At 57.9% G+C, this 20,962-nt stretch overlaps 1 protein-coding gene across 1 annotated transcript in view; it reads right to left on the bottom strand.

Moving 5' to 3' along the window:
* EPHA8 (EPH receptor A8) overlaps positions 1-20,962 on the bottom strand; it is a 35,587-nt gene that overhangs the window by 6,128 nt on the left and 8,497 nt on the right. Inside the window, exons 3-9 of the mRNA XM_059137593.1 lie at positions 17,500-18,163; positions 9,773-9,928; positions 7,281-7,616; positions 3,111-3,235; positions 2,871-3,033; positions 1,647-1,740; positions 399-466 (exon numbers count right to left, since the gene is read on the bottom strand). Of these exons, the coding sequence (XP_058993576.1) occupies positions 399-466; positions 1,647-1,740; positions 2,871-3,033; positions 3,111-3,235; positions 7,281-7,616; positions 9,773-9,928; positions 17,500-18,097 (1,540 nt within the window). The 5' untranslated portion in view covers positions 18,098-18,163. The remainder of the gene's footprint in view (positions 1-398; positions 467-1,646; positions 1,741-2,870; positions 3,034-3,110; positions 3,236-7,280; positions 7,617-9,772; positions 9,929-17,499; positions 18,164-20,962) is intronic.

The following is a 20,962-nucleotide window of genomic DNA, read 5'->3' as shown; positions in this document are numbered from 1 at the left end:
CAGGTGTGAGGTACGGAGGTAGGCTTTCTCCTATGTGCCCCATCTTGTGGGGTCCCTGCAGGGTCCTGGGAAAGCTGTCTGCACCATGGGTTCTTATCCAACGGTATATGACACACCCCCTCCAAAACTACACAAAATTGTGTGTGAGTGCAGATGCATGCATTTCCTGGGGAGGAGAGTTTCCAGCATCCCGGGTAGGGCCCGCCGACCTGATACAGGTGAACAGCGTGCCGCCTCTGAGGTCTGGGGTGTCTGACATCCTACTATCTCTGGGGCTCTCCTCTTTTCTGCGGGCTGCTCTGCTCCTCCCCACCTGTCCCCTCCCCAGACCAGCATTGTCCCCACCCCCCTGGCTGGACCTCCTCTCTGCCCCCATGAGCCTGGGCCCCTGCACTCACCCTGCCCGTTCTGATACTGCATCTTCTCCTCGTCCGAGTCCTGGAAGGCCTTGCTGTAGCCACAGTGCCTGCGGAGGACAGCCCTAGCCTCAGCCCTGACCCGGTTCGGGGACAGAGCAGAACTCCTCCCTTCTAGCTCCTTCCCTTTCTGGTCAGTTCCTGCCCCTACAGAGCAGAGTCCCCACCCTCAGGCTCTCAACCCAGCTGGATGGTGACACCTTTGACAGTTACGATTTACAAAATCAAGTGCAGCTGGTCTGCACAGCAGTCTACACAGCCTAAGCCCCATTTTACATGAAACCACCCTTGGGGGTGGGGACAGGGGCTTCCGGTATATATAACACTGTGTAACCTTGGCCAGCCACCTCCCTTCCCTGGGCCCGTGTCTCCACGTGTAAGACGATGCTTCCAGGCCTCGCTGTCTGGGCTCCTAAGCCCACACAAGGCACAGTGTCCTATCTCCAACGCCCTCTGGGATGCCGTGGGAGACCACGGCAACTTCGGTTTTGACAGATCTTGGTTCCTATCCCAGTTCTGACATCTACTTGGCAGAAGAGGCCTAACCTCTCTGATCCCCAACTAGTTCACCTGCAACGCGACGCCAGGATGTCTCCATTACAGCATTAACTGAGGCGGAGACGGTCCCCTGGAGGGAAGCCTGGTGGGCCTGGCAGGTGGGTGGGCGTGGTACGGAGACACGGAGGGAGAGTCCGGATGACAACAGGCTCTGGGGCTTGAGCGACCCCATGAACAGTGGTGCCGTGTTCTGGGAGTGGGGGGCTGCGTGCTGTGTGGCTAAAATACATCTGAGCGGGGGCAGGAGTGGGCACATGGTCCTCAGGGGAGAGGCCTGTGCTGGTGACAAAATGTCAGCATGACAGCGGGGTTCCTAGCCATGGGTCCTGATCCGGTCACTCAGGGAAGATGGCCCCGGGTGAAGAGGGAAGAGAGAAGGGTCCGGGACAAGCATGGGGTCCTCCAGCCTTCTGAGGCTGTTTCTAGAAGAGGGGCTGGCAGAGATGGAGGAGGGCAGGCCAGGCAGGTGGACAGGAAACGGCGGGGGTGGGGGTAGGAGGGACGTGGGGGCGAGACAGAAGCGTTCCCCAAGGGGGGAAAGAAGAGCACGTATGCAGGAAGCAAAGCCAGCCCCCAGCAGCTTGGTGGAGCCTGGACCAGGCTGGTGGGGGAAGGGTTTGGGTGGTGGTGCGGTGGCGGGGGGTCGGGGGTGGCACGGCCAGGACCACCCACCTCTTTTTGCAGATGAGCAAGAGCAGAAGCACGACCAGGCCCGTGATGAGGGTCAGGCAGATCCACACAATGGTCCGGGTGTCGTAGCGGGGCCCTGGGGGGTGGGGAACAGCAGGGTGAGGGAGTCTGCAGGCTCCCCGGGGCGGACACACGGGGTGAGCAGCATCCTGGCTGTGAGTCAGCCCTGGGTTGGGGTCACAGCGGCCGCCTCCTCTGCCCAGACCCTCCCCTCTACTAAGCCGTCCCTTCCAAACCCTGCTAACCCAGGCTTCCCAGCTTCCCGGCTTCCCACTCTGGTGCCAGCCCTTTCTGACACAGTGTGAGCTCCGGAGAAGCACTAGACTTCTCTGAGCCCCTGTCTTCCCCCTGTAACCTGCCTGTCCCGCCTGTTGTTCAAACAGTAGCAAAACCAAATGTGCTGAGACGTGCGGGTTCCCGTCCCAGTTACAGAAGAACCCACTATTCTCTTCAGCTTTCAGACCAGAACCCTGAGGCTCAGAGACGCAGGGAACTTCCTCCAGGCCACACAGTAAACGGGAGGGAGCGGGGCAGTCTCAGTGCCCTGTCAGACCTCAGAGCACCTGAGACACTCCATGGGCTGGGGCTCGAACCTTTCTCTGCCAACACCGCCCCCCAGAGGGCACCCCAGCATAGAGCACAAGGAGGACCCCAAGCAGTTGGAGAGGGGGGCAGGGCATCCGCAAGCTTGAATGTGCCTCAGGATCACCCTGACGGTCTGAATTGCTGGGGCGCCTGGGGGCTCAGTCGGTTGACTCTTGATTTTGGCTCAGGTCATGATCCCAGGGTCACGAGATCAAGCCCTGTGCCAGGCTTTGTGATTCGCAAGGAGTCTGCTTGAGATTCTCTCTCCCTCCCTTTGCCCCTCCCCCTGCGCACATTCTCACTCTCTCTCTAAAATAAGTAAGTAGGTAAATAAAATAAAATCTTAAAAAAAAAAAAATAACCCAAACCTGAATTGTTGGACAACTACCTAGAGGGTCTCTGGGGCAAGTATAAGGGGTCTTGTCTGCGATGCGCACCATGACACCGGCTAGACACCCTGGTGACTCGGTGACAGCCAGTGTTTGGTGGGATGTCACCGGCTCCGTCACCTTGGGCAAGTCGCTTCCATTCTCGGAGCCTCGCGTTCCCTTCCTCTGGCCACCGGGGCCCCAGCACCCAGCCTGGCCCAGCTCTCTCGGCCTCCCCGCTCCCCGCACTCACGGGGTTTCCCGGTCTCCACCTCCATGGCCTGGCTGAAGCGGCCGCAGCCTGCGGACGTGCGGGCTCGGACCTGGAACATGTAGCGGGTGCCCGGCTTGAGGCCCGAGACGGTGGCCCTGGTGGTGACAGCCTTGAGCGTAGAGTAGCTCTGCATCTCTTTGTCCTGGGCACAAGAGGGGTGGTGAGCCCAGGCTCCTCCCGCCGGCTTCCGCTGCCCCTCTCTCCCTTCCCGGCTGGTACCTTCTCGTAGTACTTGATCTCGTACTCCAGGATGATGCCGTTGGGCTGCTCTGGCTCCTGCCACAGCAGGGACACGCTCGTCTGCCCGGCCCGCTCCTGGCGGATCACCACCACCTGGGACGGGGCTAGGGGACGGAGGCCAGCCTCGGTCAGATGGCTGGATGGGGGATGACGGAGACTGGCCTCTGTCCCAGGGAGGCTGGCTTGGGGCGTGCTCACCCTGCGAACTATCCTGCCCCCCAGCACCCATCCCAGGAGAGCCGGCGGCCTCCAACACTCCCAGCAAATCACCCACTGCCACTCTAGCCGGCCCCCCGGGGTCAGCACAGCCTGGCTCTGGGCCTGGATGCTGGGGCTGGCTTGACCCAGACGTGGCCCAGCTTTCACTGCTTCCTCCTCATCTCTGGCCAGGCCCATCCTCTGGAAGCCTGCTGGACACCACGAACCCCATCCAGCAGACCCTTGATGCCCTGGAGCCCCACCACCGGATGAATCTATCTCCAAGGGTCTGGGGTAGGACAGGCTCTCAGGAGTGCCTGAGGAGGAGGAAGGAGAGGGGAAAAGCAGACGGACCCCGTGTCCTCACTGCCTGGGTTTGGAGGGTAGGACCGCAGCAGCTCTGATACTCGGGGAAAGGTAATGAGCTGAATACCCCTGAGCCCCAAGATTCCCGTATCACACCAGGTCACCTGTTCAACAGGTCACACAGTGACTGAGTCACCATTCCCTCCCTCCCTGTCTCCTGCTTTCAGGGCACCTACCCCCAAGGTGAGTCTGCTGGAAGGTGCCAGAGTCCGCCAGCCACAGCCAGGCTGACTCTCTGGCCCACAGCTCCCCCGTCCCACTATCTGGGTATCCTGTCCCCCACTCCCCCCGCACATCCGGAGCTCCTCGAAAGCAGGGGCTACACAGGGTAGGTACCCAACAAACATTGCTAGGCGACTTTGACATGAAAAATAAACTCCCAGAGTTAAGTGGGGGGGCGTGGCACAGGGCCCCCCATCAGCCCCAGAATCGGGCCTGGGTCACAACCTGTCCTCTTCTTGGTGGCTGGGGCCATTATTCCCTGGGATGGCAGTTTTCCCATCCAGAAAGGGAAGCTAGCATTACCACCTACCAGGACGAGGTGAGGATGGGGTAAGACCGTTGTTTGGGAGGAACACACACCAGTGCCAGCAATACGTAGGTGCCCCTTAAAAACAAAGGACTTCCAAGGCAAGAGGTGCTGTATGAGGGGAGCAGACACAGAGGGGGACCAGGAGCACAGAGGAGGAAGGGAAACAGGGTGGGGGCACCAGAGAGGCTCCTAGGAGGAGATTGCTGTAGAGAAGAGGGACAGAGAAGAGGAGAGGGGAGGGGAGGGAGAGAGGAGGGCCATTGGAAGCCAGACCTCCCCAATTTGCTCCTGGCTGTTACCTGCCCCAGGGCCACCCCCCACCGCCCCAGGATTTTCTGAATGCCTTCCACATGCCTTGTGGTCTACTAGGACCTGGAGATCTACAGTGACCGAAGCAGCTTTCAAGGAGCTCAGAATCCATACAGAGAAAGTAAATAAAAAAACAAATCGATGTATAATCACAGGCTGGTTAAGTACCCCGAGGGACAGGAAGAAGGCTGGGCGTGTGATGGAGCCGACTTTGTATGCACCGGGGGCGGGAGTGGGGAGTGGAACCAGGCCATGTTAGCTGGCGCAGGGAGGTGGTCAGGGTGGGTCTCCCCAAGGCAGGGATGACAGAGGAACCAAGGACTGAAGGAATCAGCCACCCAGCATCACAGGGACGAGCCTATCATTCCGAAGGACTTCCCAAAGGTGAGGCCAGGGCACCCACTCGAGAGACTCTGATCCGACCAGTGCTCTCTGGAGGAGAAGTAAGGCTGAGGCAGGAAGTGCTTGGTGTGCTCCAAGAGCTGGACAGATGCATGGCAGGCCAGTGCGGTTGCAAGGGAGGAGCCAGTTGAGGGTAAGTGGGTGGGGCTGGAGGGGTGGGTGGGGTGGGTGGCCTGGGTGCCCCCCCCACACGCGCCCTGGCCCTGGGAGGGTCTCAATGGGATCTGAGCTCAGGCCGAAGCTGGTAAAGGACTCAGGTGTGACCAGAACTCACTTACGCTTTTAAATTTCAATCAGGATGTGGAGTGAGAAGGTATCCTGGGGCGAGGGGGAGCGGGCTCCGGGGTCATCCAGACAATGCAGGGTGGAGGTGGGAATATTATATGGATTGAACTGGGTCCCCCTCTCCAAATTCATATATCAAAGCCCTAATTTGATAGTGTTTGTAGGCAGGGCCTGGGGATGTGATTAGGTGTCGGTGGGGTCGTGCAGGTGAGGCCCTCAGGATGGGATTAGACTTCTCTCTTTCTCTGCCTTGCGAGAACACAGCGAGCAGGCAGCTATCCACAAGCCAGGAAGCAGGTTCTCACTAGAAACCAAACAGCCTAGCACCTTGATCTTGGACCTCCAGCCTCAAGGACAGTCATCAGTGCATTTCTGTGGTTTAAGCCCCCGACCTATGGTATTTTATCATGGTAGCCTGAGCTCAGGGAAATAGATCAGAAGGGGTCTGAGGTGGAAACAGTCCCCTGGAGGGAGGCCTGGTGGGCCTGGCAGGTGGGTGGGCGTGGTACGGAGACACGGAGGGAGAGTCCGGATGACAACAGGCTCTGGGGCTTGAGCGACCCCATGAACAGTGGTGCCGTGTTCTGGGAGTGGGGGGCTGCGTGCTGTGTGGCTAAAACACATCCGAGCGGGGGGCAAGAGTGGGCACATGGTCCTCAGGGGAGAGGCCTGTGCTGGTGACAAAATGTCAGTGGGGTTCCTAGCCATGGGCCCTGATCCGGTCACTCAGGGAAGATGGACCCAGGTGAACAGGGAAGAGAGGAGGGTCTGGGACAAGCATGGGGTCCTCTAGCCTTCTGAGGCTGTTTCTAGAAGAGGGGCTGGCAGAGATGGAGGGCAGGGCAGACAGGTAGACAAGAAATGGGGGGCGTAGGAAGGGTTTGGGGGCGAGACAGAAGCGTTCCACGAGGGAAGAAAGAAGAGGGAGAGAAACCCCCACTGCGTGTGGCCAGGTGGGGAACCTGAACTTCAGTGGACAGCTGGGGAGACAGACCTGGCCAGGGCTGCCTGAAGAGGACGCAGACAGAGTCACACAGACTGCTCTTTCAGAAAGGTTCCCTGGGAAGAGAACTGGTCGGTGGCGGAAGGGAGTGTGCCTTCAAGGGAGGCTTTTTCTTTTCATGATGGAGCATACGGCTGGCGTCAGGAGCACTGTTGGGCTCTGAAGACCCATGGGCAAGGTCAGGGCCACAAGCACCAGACCCATAGGCCTATTCCCCACCATGTCACCAGCCCTGAGGACAGAGCCGGGCATTCTGGGGGTGCCTCGCATGTGCTGGTCTGATGAGAGTCTCTCGAGTGGATGTCTATCTCTGGCATCAGAGAGGGGGTGCTCTGGGCTCACAGTTGGGAGGTCCGTTTCCCTTGGGGGCAAAACAGACCTGGGTTCGAATTCCGACTCTGCCATTTCCTACGCGGTGACTCAGACCCTTGCTGTCCTCCCTGGTGACATGGTGAGAAGGCTCAGGGCCAGGGACGGGGTGGGAGCCACAGCAATCCTAGGTGTGTGCTGGGGTGGCTGTGGATGGCAAGGCTGCCGTGGTGGGCTCTTGGGTTGAGCTGTCACTGGACAGGCAGGACCCACCCGAATTTGGGAAGAGAGAGGCTCCAGGGGCAGAACCCAGCCCAACAGCTGGCTAGGACCCGAGATAAATGGCTGTTGTCCAAACCAGTGCAACTAAGTCCATCCCTGGAGCAGCAGTGGCAGGTGTTCTGGAAAATGATAATCAGAGTGATTTTACCTTTTAATGACATTTATGGGGCACGGACCTTGGGCCAGGTCGGGGGCTAAGCATTTTTATCTCTCTCACTTAAGCCTCATAGTACCCGAGGCAGACACCATTACTCCCATTGTACTAGGGAAGAAACAGAGGCAGAAAGAAGGTTCTGGAACCTATGAAATGCCGTGCCCACCTGTCTCTGCTTTGTTGGCTTCCTCCCACCTACAGGACAGGTTCTACTCTCCTAACGGCCCGGAGAGCCCAGAGCTCTGAGTCCTGGGGAGGAAGGCAGGGCCAGGGGCCAGGGAAGCTGCCAGCCCGAACCACTCCGCCTACCTGCCTGGTTCGTGGTGATATTGACGACAGCTGCCCGGCGGGGCTCAGGGCTCAGGTCAGACACGCCGTTGACGGCCTCGATCCAGAAGGAGTAGTTCATGTGGGCCAGCAGATTGGCCACCATCAGACTGGCCCGCACCAGGCTTGTCTGCTGAGGCACAAAGCGGGGGCCGCTCCCACAGGTCTCGCAGTGGCCCAGTGCCCAAGGGCAGCGGCGGCACACGGCGTTGTAGGTGATGTCATTGCGGCCGCCCAGATCCAGGGGAGGGGCCCATTCCAGGGTCACGGAGGTCCCGTTCACGCTGGAGATCAGATTCACGGGCGCCGAGGGTGGCCCTGGGGAGAGGAGAGTGACTGGTGGCAGCGGAGGGCATTTACCTGGGCTGGCCCAGCTGCCCTCCATCAGACCAGAGAAGGGCTGGGACTCCCCTATGATATTCGGGGGTCCCCGAGGAAAAGGACATGGCCTCGTCCAGCCTCTGGGAGCCCCCTAAGAGCAGACACAGCATCAGACTGGACCACAGTGTCAGGTCTGTGTCCAGAAAGCTAAGCCCCATCCCTTACCATCCCACTGCTAGACCACAGAGAGCCCAGGTTTGTGCTTCCTGAAGTTTCCATCGGGAGCAGGGTGAGAGACGGACAATCCTCAGGGGTGCCCACAGCAGCCACCCTGGGTGTAAAAGGCCCCTGCTGTCTGCGTCCCACACTCTGTTCCTACCCTCTGTGCTTGGTTTACTGCGCAGATCCCGGAGCCCTGCTGCGGGGTGCGGGGGAGGCGCCGGGAAGCCCAGTGGGGTCTCTGTGGCAGTGTAACCCCCCACTCCCACCCCCCACCCCCAAGGGAGCCCAATCTGGGCAGTGCAGAGATTCTGGAAAGCTGGGGATGGGGGGTGGGGGCTGGGGTAGGTTCCCAGGGTGGGTGGGGATTTGAGTCTGGAGGGCATGGGGGGGGGATGTGGGGACCCCTGGGGCTTAGAATTCCAGTTCTCAGCACCCCAGGCAGGGACTCTTAGATCTTAAGAAAATAGAAGAATCTCGGAATCATAGGGAATCATAGAATCTGAAGGGCACAGAATACTAAAAGCCTCGTCTTTTACAGTCTTAAGATTTCTAGAACCTGAGGGCCCTGAATTGTGGATCTGGAGGGAAACTGGAGTCTGGCTCACCGAATACAAGTGTCCCTGATCTAGAGCTGAGCTCCCCTTGCCTGCAAACCCTATGGTAGTTACCATGTCACTCAGCCATCCTTTTTGCCTGGGCCGGTCCCACATGGGGTAAACACACAGGTCTGGGCAGAAGGAGGGAGGGAGGGAAACAATGTGTGTGTGTGTGTGTGTGTGTGTGTGTACACTCTCAGCTGCCACATACAGGGACCGGGGGGCTTGGCGTGAAGGATGTGGGGGGAGAGGGAGATTGGGGACTGAGGCTGGGTTGGACTGGGGGGCACAACCAGACAGAACCTTAGGAAGCCCCTGCCACCCCACCACAAGAGACCAGGGTTGGGAAACGGGACGGGCTAAGCTGGCTGCTGCCTCTCCCAGCTGGGATGGGGGTGTGAGAGGTCCCTTCAGGCCAGGAGAGGAAGTAAGGAAGGAGAACCATCAGAACGCTGGGACAGTCGCGCAGCCCTGCAGGCACGGTGCCAGAGTCCCTTGGCATCCCCTCGGGTACACAGGGCATAAGCACATACAACCACACTTCTCCAGGCACACGCATGTCCCTGCAAAGCGAGGTGTGCACACGCTGAACCCCCAAGGCACATTCATGCAATCTCTGCGGGGACTTGGGGGTCCCCTTTAGGGACCCGGATGTGCACACACAGCCGTAGCAATCCTTTACACACACGGCCATGAAACCCCGACGCTCACGCTCGAGCGTACACACACTACGCAGGCGTCTTCCATAGGAGCAGCTGCCGACACAGACGCACACGGTGTCACCATCGCGGCAGGTGTTCCAGAGCCACATGCAGAATCAGACCCGCACATGGCAGCATCTGCGCAGGCAGCCACACGCACTCCTGGCACACACTCGTGCACTCACCGCACACACATGGAGGCAGCTCTGACCATCAGGGATGACAGGGATCGGGGGCTGCTCTGAGACTCCTCTGCTCCCTGGGAACCTGCTGGCTTGCCCACCCCAGCTCCCAGGACATCAGCCTCACTGCTGGGTCAGGAAATGACCAAAGCCACCTCTCATCGGTCCTCTGAAGCAGAGAGGAAAGATGGAGGGAAGGAAGGAAAGATTCCCCTGAGGGGAGGTGGTAGGTGACGTATGACAGGAAGTGGGGACCCCGAGAGAGGTCAAGGTAGGGACCCCCACCATGGAGGCAGAGTTAGAGTCACCCCCCAGCCCTAGACTGGCCCCTGATCCAAGAAAGCCACCTGTCCCTGTGTCACCTCCAGAGTCCTGGCTCCCTGGAGTCTGGGAGCAGGAGGTCCTGGCCTGCTCTTGGTCTCCAGGATTCCGGGGTGCAGGGCGGTACTCACGGGTGCAGGCTGCAGACGGCGGGTCTAGGGATGCGCGGTAATAGCTGAGGTCACAGTGGCAGGCCTGGGCAGCGGGGGCTGCAGAGTGGCTGTGGAGGGGGCAGCGGGCACAGAGCTGGTCCCCGGGGGCCGACTTGTAGAAGCCCAGCTCACAGGCTGCGGAGGATAAGGCGGCTTCAGAGGAGCCCACCAGGCTGCCCTGGCCGGCCCTGGGATCGCCCTCACTCTGACCCAGGGCTTCCGGCCAGATCTCCCAGGGGACACCGGTGCAGGCCTTCAGCATGCCCCAGTCCTACCCTCGCTGGCAGATGGAAAGACTGAAGCACAGAGAGGGCTTGTGACTTACACGGGGTTGCACAGCTAGGCGGGGGCAGAGCTGAGGCCGGGACCCTGACACCAGAGTCCCAGCCTGAAGTCGGCCCAGGAAAGAGCCTCCTCACACCGGAGAAACATCTCCTCCTGTAGCCCTTCCTGGCCAGGCCTGTCTCCAGCCCGAATCTGTCCCTCACAGGAACCCAGTCCCTGAGTGAGACGCTGCCTCGGAGTGTCAGGAGGCTAGGCATCCAAGGGCTGTGACTTGGGGAGGAAAAAACACTGGAAGGGAATGGGGTGGGTGGCAGTGTGACCGTGATAAGAGACATAAGTGGTAAGACCCCACTCAGCACAGATTCCAGACGCCACCACAGCCACCTGGTGTGGAAGGGCCAGGCGTGGGGCCCGGGGCTCCGTTTCCCAAGCTCCCAAGCAACGACTCCCCAGGACATCGCCGGCTCCCACCCCTCCCAGAGCCTGCATCCCTGTCACCGTGCCCCGCCCCTGGCCTCCACCACACCTGCATCATCTCTGACGTGGAGGCCCCAGCCTCCAGCCTGGCCTCCCCCGCCCCGGCCGCCAGCCTGACTGCTGCTCGTTCCAGCAGAGTTCACGAGCGCCTACTCTGTGCCAGGCACGGATCCGGGCACCAGAGACCCAGCCATGAGCGAGACTCTCAAGGAGGGTCGCTGCCCTCACGGAGCCAGTCTCTTCGAGTGGGAGACATGCAGTAAACGAGGCTGAAACCGTTTCCAGGAAGGAAATCCAACGGGGTAGCTACGGCAAAGGGTGACTGGTGGGAGAAGCTAGCTTCCTGGAGAAGGAAATGATATTTGAACCTTGCCTAAAAAAATAAGAACCAATAGAGACATTCTAGGTTGAGGAACTCCCTAAAGCAATGCCCAGTGCAACAGTGCCCAGCGTTCAAAGCCCTGCTGCAGCCTCCTCCCTTCCCACCCGCAGGCTAAACTAAGGAGCTGGCAATTCCCCACATCTGGCAGTTTGCTTCCTGCCTCAGGGCCTTTGCATGGACTGTGCCTTCTTCCTGGGGTGTCTTTTGCACCCTTGGTCAACCTGTGAAACTCTTTCAAGATTCATTTTAACTGTCCCTTCGAATGAAGCCTTTCTCCATACCTACACACACACACACACACACACACACACGCAGGTGCACAGAAGCCATCACTCCCCGCCCCACTTCTGCAGCCCCTGCTCAGGACCACCACCTCTCACACACCCTACGGCTGTGCTGTTTAATCTGTAGGTCTGGCTCACCTCCTAAACCAGCAGGTGCTTGCAGCCAGCTCCTTGTGGATAAGGACATCTCAACCTTCCTAGTGTCTGGCTCCGAGCAGAAATTGTCAGCACCCGTAGAAGGTTTCAAAGTGAGCTAATCCTGCCATTGTCTGCTCTGGGCAGAAAGCGAACCCGGGAGTTCAAGAGCACCGAATGCCACCCAGCCAGGCGGCTCCCGGCTGCACCATGGACCTGACATCCTTTGCCACAGAGACCACCGGGAAGTTTATGGGATTTCTATCCACAAAGTCCCATTCTGGAAAACTCCGTGCTTGACAGAAGCTTCACTTGAAAAGACATCATGGGGGTGCCTGGGTGGCTCAGTGGGTTAAGCCTCTGCCTTCGGCTCAGGTCATGATCTCAGGGTCCTGGGATGGAGCCCTGCATCGGGCTCTCTGCTCTGTGGGGAGCCTGCTTCCTCCTCTCTCTCTGCCTGCCTCTCTGCCTACTTGTGATCTCTGTCTGTCAAATAAACAAATAAAATCTTTAAAAAAATAGAAAAGAAAAGAAATGCATTAAAAAAAAGAGAGAGAAAAGACATCATGTCATAAATAAATAAATAAAATGAAGTCGTATCTCTTTATTCTAATAGCTAAAATCAAGCTAATTTGTAAAATTCTCCCAGGTCAAGAGAAAAACTGAAGCTGGGAAGAATGACTCTGTCCTCACATTTGCTTTATGGATTCAGAGGCCGCAAAGCAGGATGGGGCCTACAGGCTGGAGAGTGGGGAAACATGCCTCCGCTCTGACACTTCTTCCCTCCTGCCTGGACAGACCCCAAGGGTTCTCGGGCCTGCCAGGGTGCTGGGCCTCAGCGTTGTGGGCCTCCTAGCTGACGCACTGTGATCTCACCTCCTCCTCCCAGAAGTCCCCCAGTTGACAAAGTCCTGGGGCAAGCCAAAGAGGCCTCCTCAGGGCCCAGGACTCAGGCAGAGGAAGATGGCTTTGCCCTTCGTCAGCAAATATGTGGTTCAACCCGTCATTGAGCTGAGTGACAGTCGTCCTCACTGCTGTGATCAGACCTGTGTCGGTTAGGGGTTCAGGGACCGCTTGCCCAAGCTGCCCTGCATTTGTTCCTTTATCCAAATTTATTGAGCTGCTACTATGGGGCCAAGCTAAGCAAGAGCTGGCCCTGCTTTCCAGGAGCTGTCTGGGCTGTGACAGGCACAGGGAAGGTGTGGGCGACACCCTCGTGTGATTTGTGGCAGGAAGGACGCACGGAAAGACGGCCCACAGTTCCTGAGTCTCTGACTGCCCCAGAGATCATCTTGTTCTCTGAAGTCCCGACTTCAGGCTGGGACTCAGTTGAGTCACTGCCTCTGGCTCAGCTCATGATCCGGAGTCCTGGGATAGAGTCCCATATCGGGCTTCACCTGCTCTGCGGGGAGCCTGCTTCTGCCTCTCCTTCTGCTTGTGCGCGTGCTCTCTCTCTCTAATAAAGAAAGTCTTTAGGAAAAAAAAAAAAGAGCACAAACTCGGGAATAGGCTGCCTGGGTTCCTCTTCTGCTCTAACCCCTTCACCTAGGCTAAGGGATGCTGGGCAGGTGACCAGCCTCAGTTTCTTCATCTGTAAAATGGGACAGTAATAGGCTGCATCTCCTAGGGCTGTCGTGAGGGTGACGTGAGTAAGTACACGTGAACTCACGCCAGGACCCTGCCTGGCACTTATCCCAGTGCTATGTGGTGGGGACAATGCGCTTGGTAGAGAGGAAACAGGCGGGGTACCTCGCCCCAGGCTCCCCGCCGGGCCAGAACACAAACCCAGCTTGGAGAACCTCTGGGGCCCAGGCCTGTCCCCCATCAGCCTCTCAACACGCGTCCGGGGCTTAGAGATGGCCCAGCCTTTCTGCCGCTCGCCAGTGGGCGGTTCTCACCCGCTCTGCTAATACCCATATGGCTCTAACGTGTCAAAGCCAGATTAATCCGCGCAATGAAAATAAAATAATCTTTAATAAGAATACTAATCACCAGGCCTCGGGGAGCCCGGAGACCTGGAGGCAGAGCCTGGGATGAATGGCTGAGACAGATGGAGCGGCTCTGGGCTGGGGCCCGGGCCCGGCCACCAACCCAGGGCGCTTCCGGAGCCCGTGTGCCCAGCGAGTCGGCCGAGCGCCAGGTGGGGCCGCTGCCCCTGCCGAGGGCACCTTGCCCAGGCCGCCCGCCCGGCCGGCAGCTGCCTGCGGCCCCGCCACCTCTCCCCGCTCCCCCACCAAGAGCCCGAGATTTGACAAATAAGGTGTCTGCTGGTGGATGACCAGAGGAAATTAATTCTAAATCAGATTTTAAACATAGTCAGGAAGGCAAAAGAGCTCGGCGCTCGTGCTGCCCCTCCGAAGCGAGACTCTCTGATATTTATAGAAAAATGATTAGGGCCTCCAAGGGTGGTTTGCATTCTGTGTCCAGGTGACGGGAAGGACAGCAACCAGGGCTTCAGCGTCAGGGCTGCTGCTCCCTTGGGTGATGTTCCGAGAGGCCTCTCCCCTGCCTGGACTGAGGGGGGGGCACTGTAGCCAGCTGTGGGGACAGGTCACTGGGCCTGGCACTGTGTATTGAGAGGGGCGCTCTGGCTGGGAGATCTGGGGTCCAATCGACCGCCGCTAGCAGTGTGCCCTTGGACCAGTCACTTTGGCTCTCTGGACCCCCACCTGCCCACTGGGAAACTAGACCAGCTCCCACCTTGGCTCTGATGCTCTCCTGTGGGTGTCTGAGGCCTGAGGGCCTGAGGGCTTCTCAGGAAGCCTTCATGAAACCCGTGACCGGCCTGGTCCCTCCTCCTGGGCTCCACTGTCTTCTCTGTGGAATCAGGTGCTCCCTGGCCACCTCTGTGGAGAGCCATGAAGGTGAAAGCAGGGGGGAGGGGCCTGCAGGCTGGGAGGGTGGCCGTGGCCACCTGGGCTGGCCCCTGCCACAGGCCTCAGGCTCTGGATCCCCTTTTGCTAGAAGGAAGGCGGTGGCATCAGCCTGGACAAGGCAGGACCCCAGAGCCCAGCCTTCCTCCTCAATTGTTTGATCAGAGACAACTGCCTGAGGGAGGTGGCCAGGGGACCCACGGTCCTCAGGGTGTCCCTCTCAGGTTGGTTGGTGGCAGAGGTGAGCTACAGCTTTGAGAGGACAACTCAGGAAGCCCGGAAAGTCACCCCTACTCTGTTTCCGCCTCCTGCTTGGTCTCCAGCCTCCCCACTCTCAGGTTACCTGCCCAAGGAGGGCTGGGGACAGGGGCCCCCCCAGCAGGGCCGCATGCCAGGACCTCCCATGTGTGGAGGAGCTCTGTGTCAGAGCCATGCTGCTTCTTCCAAGGAGGTTTCCCAGATAATCCCGGAAACCCACTCACAGGAGTGAGAAAAGTCTCTCCTCGTGTGACTTGCCACTGGCATTTTGTCCCCAAACCTCTCTGCCTGCAGTGCATTAGGAATTAATATTTTTTTATAAAACCTGTAATTATCTTGCAACTGGCATAATTATGTGGTATTGTGATTTAAATGTAAAATTCAAAATATGCTGCAATTTCCTAAGTCCGCTTTGGCATTTATTATTTTTTATTAATGAGCCAACAGTGCCAGGCAGTGGGCATGACTCCAGCCTCTCCCAGCCCTGGGAAGGTCCTGCTGCTCCAGACCTAGGAGCTTCTACCCAGAGTCCTGCCCTTGACTTGCTGTGGGGCCTGGGGCAAGACACATCCCTCACTGGGCTCCACTTCCCAACCCTGTCAAACATGGAGGCCAGTGCAGGACTCGAGACCTTGGACCCAAAAGTCCGGAAGATCAGTCTCCCTCCCAAGGGCAGAGGTGTCCTGTTGCTTACTGGACAGACAAGTGGCTTACTTGTGCTTACAGACTAAACCCAGGGTTGGGGTCTGCAGCTGACCTTGACCAGGTGTCCACTGACCAGCTGGCCTCTTATTATGGCCTATGCTGTACCAGTTAGAGCTGTTGTGCTGTTCCCCCAGGGAGGAGGGAAGCCGGGTTTGACAGAGGGATCTGTGGAAAAGGGGCTCTGGAGGGAGCCAGCCTGAGATCAGAGACCTACTCTGCGGTTTACGTCAAAGGACTCAGTTTCTCGCATCTGTAAGATGGGGATATGCTACTCGCTTAGAGGACTTTTGTAAGCATGAGAACGTGTGTGAACTCCCTAAATCTCCATGCCTGAGACGCAACAGATGCTCAACAGAATGAGAAACTGCCCCGACGAGGAAGAAGTACTTACTAATGTGACCTGTTCATGGAAAACACTTGAAAATTGTTGCTAAGGGACTTTATTGTCCCCATCAGAAGAAAGGGATACTGGAAGCCAGCTCTGGCAGGGAGAGCAGTCAGGCTGGGCCAGGGGTAGGTTAAATACCTACACGTGGCTTCCAGCAAGACAGACCCGACTCAGGTCCCAGGTCCACCTCTCACCAGCTGTGAGGCCCGTGCAGGGACGCTCCCTCTCGAGCCTCAGTTTCCCCATTGGTAAAATGGATCTGTAACACCTGCCTTGCTGCAGTGAGCAAATGAGCTGATGTGTGAGCCTCCCTATGTAAGCTGCAAAGGCACGGGGATGCTGGTTATCACGCAGTGGGGCATCGAGAAGCACAGGGATGACTGTGACAGGAACCAGGAGAGGCTGGAAGCCTGGGAACCTGATAATTGAGGCATGAACACTGGCAGAACCAGTCCACAAACAGGTGAATGTCACAGATGATGCTTCAGGGGTTAGGGTCCCTAAGAGGTGAAGACTCATAGCAGTTAAGAAGGACAGCTTAAGGAAACCAGAAAGCCCCAGAGAGGGTCTGGATACAGGATCTGGATACTGGTGGCTGGATACAGGATCTTGATCCCAGAGAACTGCCTTGAACACTACCTGAAATTCTTGGCCTGTGCCCTGCTCTCTCTTGTGAGCACCAAGGGGTCCTTCCTGCCTGCTTGGGGCCGAGGAGAAGGGCCCCAAATAGGGCCGAGGCCCCAGCCTCTCTGATCTCTGCATAGGAACAGCCTCCTCCCCCAGGAGCACCCGTGGTCCCAACAGCAGGCTTCATTCTGCTCTGAATGGGCGAGCAGCCATGTGTCCAGCCCCCCCAGGGGAGGCCAGGGAAGGGCAGAGGGCAAGCCGGCCGAGACCAGTACCAGCTGAGGCACCAGCTGTCTGTCCAACCAACTTGTGCAGTGTCCCCGGTGCCTGGGATGGCTGGCTACACCGCCTCCACACGGGCACAGTACAAGTGTCACACACACACACACACGCACACACACACGCAGCTTGGGGTCCCGGCCCTGCTCCTGGGCTCTGGCGTGGGAACCCGAGCAGCACACTCATGGGAACAGATGCCATGCTGTCCCATCCTCCGCCTTCCCTTTCTCAAGGACCTTGGCTGTCCTCTCCCACAGGTCCCTGGGGAAGACGCCCCCCAGACACGGGCCACTTACACAGGACTCCCTGGGGGCCCCTGCCTGCACAGCTTCCCAGTAGCCCCTGCTGCACCCCTGCATCTGGGGTCTGCCGCCACTTCCCTCCTCTCCACATAAGTTTAGTGGGTTTGAGCATGAACACTGGAACCAGACCTCCGGGCTCCAATCGCAGCTCTGCTGCTTCCGAGCTGTGTACCCCTGGGCAAGTTGCTTTGCCGCTCTGTGCTTCAGTCTAATCTATAAAGTCAGGATAACCGTAGCTTCTATGTCATAGGGTAGCTCTGGAGACTAAACGAGTTAATACATGAAAAGTGCCTAAAACGATGCCTGACACAAGTGAGCTCATAGTATTGTCCCCTCCCACAGGCATATACGCAGCTGGACGCCCAGGCCTGCGGGTATCCTCAGAGGTATATCTCCACACTGCCCACAGAGAGTAGCATCTGGTTGTAGTGTGTCTCCCTCTCTTCTCCCTTCCCCTTGCTCCATGTGCACATACGCGCATGCACACACACACACACACACACACACACTCACACGAGCACATATGCATGCACCGCCTGCTGTATTTGCTGACCCAGAAATGCTGGAAGGTCACCCATCTTCCCAGATGCTGTTTGCGCCCCCATCCCGATGCCTGCCACCTGCGATTGCCCCCACCCAGACCCTGGCAGCCCCCTCCCGGACCCGAGCCTGCACGCCGGTCGCCCGCCCATCCACGCATGGCGCGCTCACCCACACAGGCATCCCGCCGCTCCTCGTAGCCAGCGCTGCACACGCACTTGCCAATGGGCACCAGCCACTCGCCCTCGGCGCTGCAGTACATCTTGGGCGTGTCCCGCTCCTCGGAGTGCCGCACGCACTGGCCCCGCACCTCCACCAGCGAGGACGAGTCGGCCCCCGTTACCGCCTCCGAGAAGGCGGCCAGGTTGCGCACCATGGTGGGGCACTTCTTGTAGTAGATGCGGAGAGACAGGATGGCAAGGCACGCGCCGATGTCCTGGAAGGCCAGGTAGAAGCCACGTTTGCTGAGGGGGCCCACGCCACGCACCTCCGTGTTGAGCTTGAGGCGTCGCACGCCCAGGTCGGCTCCTGTGAAGCTCTCATCCGCTGCAATGGTGTCGATTTTGAGGAACTGGCTTTCTTGGGTGCTGGCACCCAGATCGCGGTCCGACTCCAGGTAGTAGAGGTTGAAGGTCTCCTTACAGGTGCCCAGCACACCGGGCATGCTGTTGCAGTCGCGCAGGGTGAACTTGATCTCGGCGTAGACGCGCCGGGCGCCGTCGCGGGGCACCCAGCTGGTGCGCAGCCAGTTGTTCTGGTTGGGGCTCATGACGTTGCACACCTGGTACGTGTGGATGGGCTGGAAGGACTCGTCCACCTCGTTGATGGAGTCCCACTGCGGGCACAGAGAGTACAGCACTGAAGTGAGCGTGAGCACCCCTCCCCCGCCAGTCACTTCTGCCCCGCGTGCACGGGGTCAGGACCTCCCCAGGAAGAAGACCAAATGTTCTCTGCCCTTGGGTTGCCGACCTTCCCTCTACTGGACCTCGAGATGTGAGCCCTCAGAGTGCCACATCATTCCGAGATAGTGCTATTTGCGGCACTTTACTGGTGACGAAATAGCTCTGAGCCCCGTGTCTGAAGTCACCCAGCTAGTAAGGGGTAGAACCGGGACTGGAATTGATGCCAAAGGTATAAAACCCGAACTCGTGTCTTCATGGCAGCTCCAAACACTCCCAGGGTGGGAGTCTGGGGCTGGGGGTGTGTTTGGCTAAGTCAGGGGGCCCACAGGCCCAGTTTCTGTATCAGTTGCCAGAGGGATCTTTTTAATGCAGAGACCTGACTATGCCCCAAATCCTTCATCAAGGGAGTGCCAGGATGTGGGGAAGTTGAATGTGGTGGCTTCTGTGCCACCTGCTGGTGAGGCGTCAGTGATTCAGAAATAAATCAGACACGATTCACAGAGTTTAAGAAAACCCACCCATAGAATGGGAGGGACATACCTGCAAATCATGTGTCTAATATGGGATTAATAGCCAGAATATATAAAGAACTCCTATAACTCAACAACAAAAAACCAAACAGCCCAACTGAAGAGCAGGTAAAAGACTTGAATAGACCTTTCTCTAAAGATATACAGATGGTCAAATAATCCATAGGAAAATGGTCACAGTCACTCAGCATTAGCGAAATACAAATCAAAACCACCATGAGAGACGCTTCTCACTCACAAGGATAGCAATTATCTGAACCACAGGACATAACAAATGTTGGAGGATTTGGAGGACCTGGAACGCGTGTGACCTCTGGTGGGAGTGTAAGATGGGCAGCTGCTCTGGGAACCAGTGTGGAGCTTCCTCAGAAAGTTGAAAAGAAACCTAGCCTGTGACCCAGCAATTCTACTTCTGGGTAGACACGCAGGACAACGGGAAGCAGGGTCTCCAACAGATAACACACACTCAAGTTCACAGCAGCATTATTCGCGGTAGCCTCAAGGTAGAAGACCAAAATGTGCCCATCATTGGATGACTAGATAAACAAAATGCAGCATATCCAAACAATGGGACAGTTTTCAACCTTAAAAAGGAAGGACATTCAGATGCCTGCCACAACATGGCTGAGCCTTGAGGGCATGATGCTAAGTGAAATAAGCCAGCTGAGAAAGAACTTTGTATGATCCCGCTTAAATGAGGTCCTGAGAGCCACAGAAACAGAGAACGGAATGGTGGTTGCCAGGCACTGCGGGACAGGGAAAGGGTGAGCTGGTGTCTCGCGGACACAGAGCTTCCGTTTGGGAAGATGAAAAGGGTTCTGGAGATGGATGGTGGTAACGGTCATACGACATGGGGAAGGTACTTAATGCCACTGAATCGTGGACTTAAAAGGCCCCGTGATGGTAAATGTTATGTGTATTTTACCACTACTAAGAAAGGAACATTCCAGAAACACTCCCTCCCCTTGGGCGTCTCACAGTCCATCAGACAAGGTGGTGGAGGGCTCCATGCCAAAGTGGGTGGGCATCCAGGGGGTGGTGAAAACTTCCTGCAGGCTGAAGCAGGAAGCTCTTGCAGGGATGGGAGGGAAGAGCCCACCAAGAGGCCGGGAAGAATAAGCACTGTTCAGCGAGCACCAGATAGCCCAGCTCGGCCACAGAAGATTCACATGCAAGACCCACTGCTAAGAAATGAGCCAGGAGTTGAGAGGTCAAGACCCCTCGGTCTCTAACTGCTGTGTGACCTTGGGCAAGTCCCGGCTCCTCTCTGGGCCCTGGCTTCCTCAACTGCAGAAAGCTGGCTGGCTGGGAGCAGTCACGAGGGGCTGAGTTCCGTGGACTCCTGAGAGCCCTGAGTAGGGGCTGGAGGCTGAGTGCAGATGGAGGGGATGGGCTCTGGGTCCCTGCCTTGGGTTGGCCAGCGGTACAATGCCTTGCTCTTTTCTCTTGGGCCTCTATGCGCAATTGTCCTTGAACTAAAGATCCTATTGCTTATGGGGGATGGGGGAGGTACAAACCAGTCCTCGTGATGTTCTGAGAATCTTGGGGGTTCTGAGTGACCTACGAGTGCAAGAGTGGGGACCACGGGGGCCTCGAGTCTTTCCTGACGAAAGCCCCTCCCTCTCACCTTATCTTGGCCAGCATGTGGTCTCAACCCTCGGTGCCCACATCTGTAAAATGGGGCTCAGACAGGCACACTGCGGCGAGGCTTGAGAGAATGAAAGAAGGCTGCCAAGCGCTTGGCTGGGGCCTGGCACAGCAGGGCACCAGAGGAACGGGCCTGCTATGGTGCCAGCCTGGCAACACCTTCCCAGCCCACCTGTGCCTGCCTCCAGGGGCCCCTGGGGGAAGAGGTCCAGGGTGTGCCAGCCTCACCTGAAAGCTTACGCCTCCTACATCCCGTATCCCAGAAGGACCCCCTTGGACCCCACACTGCAGCCAAGGCCTTTGGGCAGTGCTGTGTCACATCTGGGGTTAAAGTCATTGTCACAATTAATGGAGCCCTGAAGAGCCAGCCAGCTGCTCCCTGTCTGTTTCCTGCCAGGGACCTGGATAAATTAATCGGCCTCATCTGAGTCTGCTCCAGCCGCTCTACCAATGCCAATGCCCTGGCCTTGTCCTGTCAGCCCCAGGGGCCGCTGCAGACGCCCAGAATGGCGAGAATTCCTGGAGGCTGCTGCAAGGATGGAATGAGCTGTGCTC

Source organism: Mustela lutreola, chromosome 10 (genome assembly GCF_030435805.1).
Source record: "Mustela lutreola isolate mMusLut2 chromosome 10, mMusLut2.pri, whole genome shotgun sequence".
NCBI lineage: Eukaryota > Metazoa > Chordata > Mammalia > Carnivora > Mustelidae > Mustela > Mustela lutreola.
This window is presented reverse-complemented; position numbering and strand designations above follow the sequence as displayed.